General features: G+C 42.2%; 1 protein-coding gene across 1 annotated transcript in view; it reads right to left on the bottom strand.

Moving 5' to 3' along the window:
- Positions 1-7,376, bottom strand: part of UVRAG (UV radiation resistance associated) — a 78,973-nt gene that overhangs the window by 25,675 nt on the left and 45,922 nt on the right. Inside the window, exon 13 of the mRNA XM_010142703.1 lies at positions 5,478-5,556. Within this exon, the coding sequence (XP_010141005.1) occupies positions 5,478-5,556 (79 nt within the window). The remainder of the gene's footprint in view (positions 1-5,477; positions 5,557-7,376) is intronic.

The raw sequence follows: 7,376 nt of genomic DNA, 5'->3' as shown, positions 1-7,376 counted from the left end.
GTTCATTCCATCCCCCTGCTGAAGCCTGATCTTCCTCAGATACCTCCCTACCACATCTTAGCAGCGGCAGAGTTTTTGGGGTCATCTACCTACCGATCTCCCAGTGCCTAATGCTTGTGAGAGCTGAGCAATTCACTCCCATTTTTAGCAACTGGGTTGTGCTTCACCTTTGACAGTGCTCTGGAATGACAGTGATTTTTTTTTGTTGACAATATTAGACATAAGTCACTAATTTCCCTTTAAAAAAAATCATTTATACGTTTGTTAGAGTCAAAGAGCTGAAATCTTGATTGGAAATTTATGGTCTTACCTAACATTATCCAACTTAAAAAGCTGTTCTGTAAACTTCGTGAGGGATTCAATTTTACAGATAGAAAATATGGGGATTGAAACAATTTGTGCTCACATACAGATGGAAGTTATTACAAACTCTCAGAATTAACACATATTGTTTTGACTTTGGAATGTAACAGCAAAGCAAGTTTCTCCAAATAAATGCTCAACGAAGCTAGCACTGAGCTGCTTCTAATTCCAGCTGAATTCTCCCAAGTGCAAGATGTGGTTTCCACTGTTATTATCCTGCTGTTTTACAAAACTGGACCACTTTATCTCTGGAAGAGTTTTTATTTCAGTAATTTTATTTAATAGTCACCCCAGCATCACTTCTTCCCTGCTTCACGGTTCTCCTTACCATCAAAACTCCAGGTAATTGTGAAAGGAATGAAAAAAATAAAGATTAAAACCGGGGAAGCTTATACAAATCCTTTCAAGTATTTAAGTCAATACAAGTTGTTCTGGGCTTTTTGTTTCTCACCCACAGCTAATCAAGCCTTGCATGAATGATTCTAGGAAGGTGGTGGAGACCCAACCTCTTAACACTCCAGCAAAGTCAGCACTGTTCCTCCTGGGCACCTCCGGTCTTCCCACAGCGCCCAGAGGGAGTTAAGCAACCACATTAAGTTAACCACATTTATTCACGACAGAACAATTTGCAGCACTGGTTCTCTGAGACCAACACCTTTGGGCCTTAAAATAATTCCTTCCCAAGATGAAAATATGGCATCTCTCTGGTCTAGAGATAAGAGGCAGCTGCTCATTCTCCACCCAAACTTCATTATTTTCACACATCTACACAGAATCATCTGGTTGGAAGAGACCTTTAAGATCATCCAGTCCAACTGTTCACCCTGTGCTGCCAGGGTCCCTAAACCATGTCCCCCAGCATCAAATCCAGATGTCTTTTAAACACCCCCAGGGATGGGGACTCCACCACCTCCCGGGGCAGCCTGTTCCAATGCTTAACGACCCTCTGTCTAAAGAAATTTTTCCTGATATCTAACTTAAATTTCCCCTGATGAAACTTAAGGCCATTCCCTCTCATCCTGTCATTCATAACATGGGAGAATACACCAACCCCCACCTCCCCACAACCTCCTTTCAGGTAGTTGTAGAGAGTGATAAGGTCTCCCCTCAGCCTCCTCTTCTCCAGACTAAACAATGCCAGTTCATTCAGCCACTCCTCATGAGACAAATTCTCTAAACCCTTCACTAGTTTTGTTGCCCTTCTCTGAACACACTCCAGCCCCTCAACATGCTTCTTGAAGTGAGGGGCCCAAAACTGGACACAGTACTCAAGGTGTGGCATCACCAGTGGCGAGTCCAGGGGAACAATCACTTCCCTGCTCCTGCTGGCCACACTAGTGCTGATACAAACCAGGATGCCATTGGCCTTCTTGGCCACCCGGGCACACTGGTGGCTTATGTTCAATCGGCTGTTGACCAGCATCCCCGGGTCCTTTTCCGCTGGGCAGCTTTCCAGCCACTCTTCCCTAAGCCTGTAACGTTGCAGGGGGTTGTTATGGCCCAAGTGCAGGTCTTGTCAAATTTCATACAATTGGCCTCAGCCCATTGATCCAGTCTGTCCAGATCTCTCTGCAGAGCTTCCCAACCCTCAGGCAGATCAACACTACCTCCCAACTTAGTGCCATCTGCGAACTTGCAGAGGGTGCATGAACCAAGCAGATTTGGAAGTTTGTCTCAAAGCAGCCTTAAGATCTTCTAAAAGCTAAATTGAACAGTTCCAGCCTCCAAAGAGCAGACAAAGGGCTCAGACAACCTCAGGTTGTCTCAAGCCCACACACAAGTACAGAAGTTGTGTGATATATTTCTGCATGTTATCTACCTGCTCTGCTTTCACAACAGAATCTCCCCTTGGCAGAACTACAAAAAGCTGTGACAAATGACCAAGGATGTCAAAACAAAGGTGACTACACCACTCTATGGGGACTTCAGTAACACTTTACTGATTAAATAAGTAGGAGCTCCCTAAAAAGTCTGATTTACTTTTATTATGGTTTTATATTCAACAGCATGCAATCTTAAGCATTAACATGCGACCCAAGTGGTGTACAAACCACTTCAAAGTTTGGCCACTAATTAGGACCAGCTCGTACCAGCACCAGTGACCCAACATAAATTTGTAAACTTTTTTAATGCAAATAAGTGAAGTCTTCATTTATTTTTATGAGTTTAAACACAAGCCTGTGATTTCAGGAACCAACTGCAAGGTCTAGAAGGCAACACTGGTGAGTGACCATGTGTTCAACTGTCCATAGTCCTTTAGAAACAGGACAAGAATAAAAATCACAATGAGATTTCACAGAATCATTTGGTTGGAAGAGACCTTTAGTATCAGAGTCCAACTGTTCACTCTGCACTGCCGGGGTCCCTAAACCGTGTCCCTCATCAACATGGCTGTTAAACCCCTCCAAGGATGGGGATTCCACCACTGCCTTGGCAGCCTGGGCCAGTGCCTGACCACCCACTCTACAATGAATTTTCCAAATATCCATCAAGGCTTGAGGCCATTTCCTCTCATCCTGTCACTTGTTCCTGGAAAGGAGAGACCAACACCCATCTCACTCCAAACTCTCTTTAAGCAGCTGTGGAGAGCCAGAAAGTCTCCCCTGAGCCTCCTTTGCTCCAGGCTCAATCCACCCAGGTCCCTCAGCCGCTCCTCAGCACACTTGTGCTCCAGACCCTGCACCAGCTTCGTTGCCTTTCTCTGGGCACACTCCAGCCCCTCAATGTACTGTGAGGGGCACAGAACTGGACACAGTATTCAAGGTGTAGCTTCCCCAGTCCCCAGCACAGCGGCTCAATCCCTACTCCTTTCCATAGGTCCAACAGCAGTAACAACTCCAGTAACAACTCAGAGATGACAAGTCAAAGAGAAACAGGAAAACAAGTGAAACAGTGACAGTTCCTATAAAAAACCAAACACGATAAGCACATGTGCCAATTTACGCAGACTGCAAAAACTGTAAAGTCTTGGGCTCAATCAGTGCATCATCTCCATCAAGCAACACAGAGCATTTGCATCACATAACTGAACAGAAACCTCCAAAATGAACAAATCCATGAAAGGCTAAAAAACAAAGCAAGCAGCATCACAACTGACGAGTCACAGAATGAACTGATATATTTATGTAAGGGGGGATTAAGGAAAGCATTGATTTGAGTGTAACAGAGATAAAGCTCCCAAAGCATTTGAAGGGAAGAGTATTGAATGCCTTTTTCCTCAGTAGTCTTCCCTAGAAGTCAAGTGTGAACAGCTGGTTGCCATTATTAATACCAGCAACAAAGAGCCACAGTCTAAATTATATTAACAGCTTGGTTAAGTGAATTTCCTAAGATTAGCAGGACTTGAATAACTTCATCTTAAGATATTTTAGCCTTTAAGTAATATCAGAGCCCTTGGAGGTTATCTTCCAAAATACACTAAGCGTGGGCAGGATACCAGAACTCCGGAGAATGATAAATGTGATTCGAACTTAAAAAACAAACAAACAGACCCAGAAGCTTTACTTCAATTTGGAGTAAGGAATGAGGAAAGAGTGGTGGAAGAGAGAACTGGAAAAACAAACAACTAGAAGCTAAGCATAAAAAAATACCAGATTTATCAAGAATAAAACTGTCAGACCACTCTAATTTCAAGCTTTATGAACAGGTTACAAACTGCAATGTCATATTTCTGCTGGAATTTAAACAAATCTCTTTGCTCTTTGTGGTGCAATATGCTGGGGAAATGAGAAATTGATGAAGTATGAGCGAATACAGAGCAAGAAAGTCCTCTTTGGGTGTAGTTAAACAATGGTTCACTGCTGTAAATGGAAGTGGTAGTGAAAGAGGGCTCCATCTGACCCTAGGCTTTACTCCAGTTCTATTCAGTATTTTAATTAGGTGACCTGGGTAGCTAATAGACTCAGGCACAGAGAGCACAAAGCTGAGGCTGAATTCTCAACCTTCCTTTCCCCATCTCTAGAGTTATGTCACATCATTAGAAAGAAAAAGGGACTCTAAGCCTTCCACTAGAGCAGATTACTCAAAGCCCCATCTGACCTGGCATTGAACACTGCCAGGGATGGGGCATACACAGCTTCTCTGGGCAACCTCTTACAGGGTCTCACCACCCACAGAGTAAAGAACCTCTTCCTTACATCTAATATAAATCTTCCCTCCTTCAATTTGAAAGTGTTACCCCTCATCCTATCACCACGCAGCCTGATAGAGTCTCTCCCCAGCTTTCTTAGAGGCCACTTTAAGGCCACAAAAAGGTCTCCCTGGGGCCTTCTCTTCTCCAGGCTGAACACCCCCAATTCTCTCAACCTGTCCTCGTAAGGAAGGTGCTCCAGCCCCTTGATCACCTTTGTGGCCTCCCCTGGACCCGCTCCAATAGATCCATGTCCTTCTTATGAGATCCAACCCATCAGATAACACTTTAAACAGGAGAGGTTGTCCTTCAATGTATCAAAGTTTGAGGAGGAGAAGAAACTTAAGTGAACAGATATTATAATAAGTGATTTTACAAAAGCAACACAGATTTGGATTACACGTCAGAAAAGACTCTAATGGCCAAAACACTCAAGGATTGAAACTAAGTAATATGTAGAGCACATGCTTTCCTTCAGGGAAAGGTATGCAAACATGTTCCAGGGATGGCAGAAGAGCAGCTGACCCTGACCTAGGACAAGGAAACAGTCTAAATGGCCTCCCCAAGCCTCTTTGAGAGGAGCTTTTGAATGTTTTCTGAATACCATACCAGGTGTGTTAGCAGCAGGTATTAGTACCACCTCAAACACAAGTTTGTGAACTCGTAAGCACTCATGCATAAAGGATGAATTTTAAAATACATTAAGAGCAAGGAAGTAAGGATGAATAGAGGACTTCATTATTATTATTAACAGACTTAACTAAGGAAAATATTCATTATTAGCTGACAAGCCCTTCTTTAAGCACCACAGAAGAAAATCTCAAGCACAAAGCTGTAAGGAAGGTGAAGACAATGATTTGAGGAAGTTCACAGATGCTCCCCATGGAGAACAGCATTATGAGACCGTGGATGCACATTCATGCCATACTGACACTAAGCAGATAGTAGATAATAATAATAATTAATAAAACCTCAGTGTACCAACCTGTGCTATATTTTTGTTGAGAAGATACACTCCATATTCAAACTGAAGCTTCTCTCCTCCTTTTGGGTATAGAGGAAATCTGATGGGAAAGAAAAACAAGAAAAAAAGAAAAGATTAAGGTGAAATTACTCAGATGCTTAAGTAAACTTCAAACAGCCCCAGACTTCTTCTGGAGAAGGTAAAGATTAAGAAGCCTCCCTTGCTGACTTTTCCCAAGACCCCCCTCCACAGGATGTATTCTGCAACTCCAGACACCAGTTTTTGAAAGGCTAATTGACAAAACTGAGCTAATAATTACATTTTCTAAAGTGTTTCAGGTTTTCAAAAGCTGCTTTATGACTCTGCTGCTGCATGAGATCACAACACCAAAGTTTTAGTCCCTAAAGGATTGAAACTGAGTCTGCATTAAAGAATCTAACTTTAGGTGTATTATTCGAGGAATATTTGCTGCAGTGAAGCAGTGTTGGTATTCATATGCTGCATATTTAGGGTTGTCTTTGACTCTTCCTTACACCAGAGGTTATAAGGTCATCACAGTAATCTCCATGTTATCCAAAATTTCTGTTTATGGGAACCACAACATGAAACAAACTTTTGCCTTTTCAAGACCTGTGTATTCTGTAGCTCTTCAGTTGCCGAGCATACTATCTGCACAAACCCTACATTACATCAGAAACCAAAGTCTCTCTCAAATCTAAGATAACAAATACAGGAGATCAGTATCTACTAGAAACAACACTCGTTCCAGAGGGGTGATTACGCAAAGTGGATTTTATCATCAATCAGCCCCACGGCAGAGTCACATTGGCAACTTTTAAGGAGAATTATACAGTGCCATTAAAGTGAAAGGTTAACAGGTCACGATCGCAGCAGATCAAATATTAAGACATCAGCTTTGAGTTTTATGTGACTTTCAGACTCACTGGGTCACTTCGAGTTGAGGAATATAAAAATCACCATGAGTAGTATATCTGGCTCACCTTGCTTAATAGAGCTATAAATCCAACTAGTTCCCCATGCAAGAAAATAAAACCTTTCCAAAGGAACAGAAACTCCACGTTGCATTAGCCTAAGTGTAAAATACCAAGCAGGAGGAATTCATTTCCATACCTAGTTATGCTACCCAAATAGAGCAGGATTTCGATTTAAAGGGTCCCTTCACCATTAACGGTATAAAACTAACTCAAGCCTGACAAGAAAAGCACCATTAGGAGCACCAGCCGTGTTTCACTAGAGGATGGTATTTCATTTAAGTGACTAGTGATGGGAAGCGTTGTTCTCTTATTGGACACAGAGTGCTCTGACACACGGATAAAAACCGTTCTACCATCTTTCCCACACAGTTTCAGTGGTAAAGATTAAGCTTTCCTGTTTATCATGTCACTTCTGCTTCTTTGCTAATATTCACGTTTCTGTCCTCTAATCAATCTTGAAAGGCTCTAAACTACACACATCCTCATGTCAGCTTTGACAACCTCAGCATTGCCATAAAAGCCTTGAAAAATGTCAGTGCATGTCTTTGTGTGTCCACATTTATGACTTTTACATCTTTCTTTGTGCGTTATCTTGCTTTCCTCGTCACAAGAAATAAACTGAAGGGAGAGGAACCATGGCATTTTATACAGCGCTTTATTGAGCATAATTGAATGCAACTTTAACTGCTGGCTTCCGGAGTGAAATTCTTCTTGCCTGCTCCTTAGAAAAGCGCAAACGTGAGTGAAATTTCTGGCATGCTGCAAAAGGTCACGTCTGCTGTAAGGTTTTAGTTAGACTTGCTCAAAAAATACAACTGAAAACTACTATTTCAGTATTTTTATAATCGCGAAGCACTGAAAATGCAAAACGGCATCTGCCTGTCTGTTCCACTCTGACTTGTACCTTCCTTGTTTTCATTCCTGC

The sequence above is a fragment of the Buceros rhinoceros genome, unplaced genomic scaffold (assembly GCF_000710305.1).
Source record: "Buceros rhinoceros silvestris isolate BGI_N320 unplaced genomic scaffold, ASM71030v1 scaffold549, whole genome shotgun sequence".
NCBI lineage: Eukaryota > Metazoa > Chordata > Aves > Bucerotiformes > Bucerotidae > Buceros > Buceros rhinoceros.
Note: the sequence above shows the minus strand (reverse complement) of the source record. Positions and strands in the feature narration are given on the sequence as shown.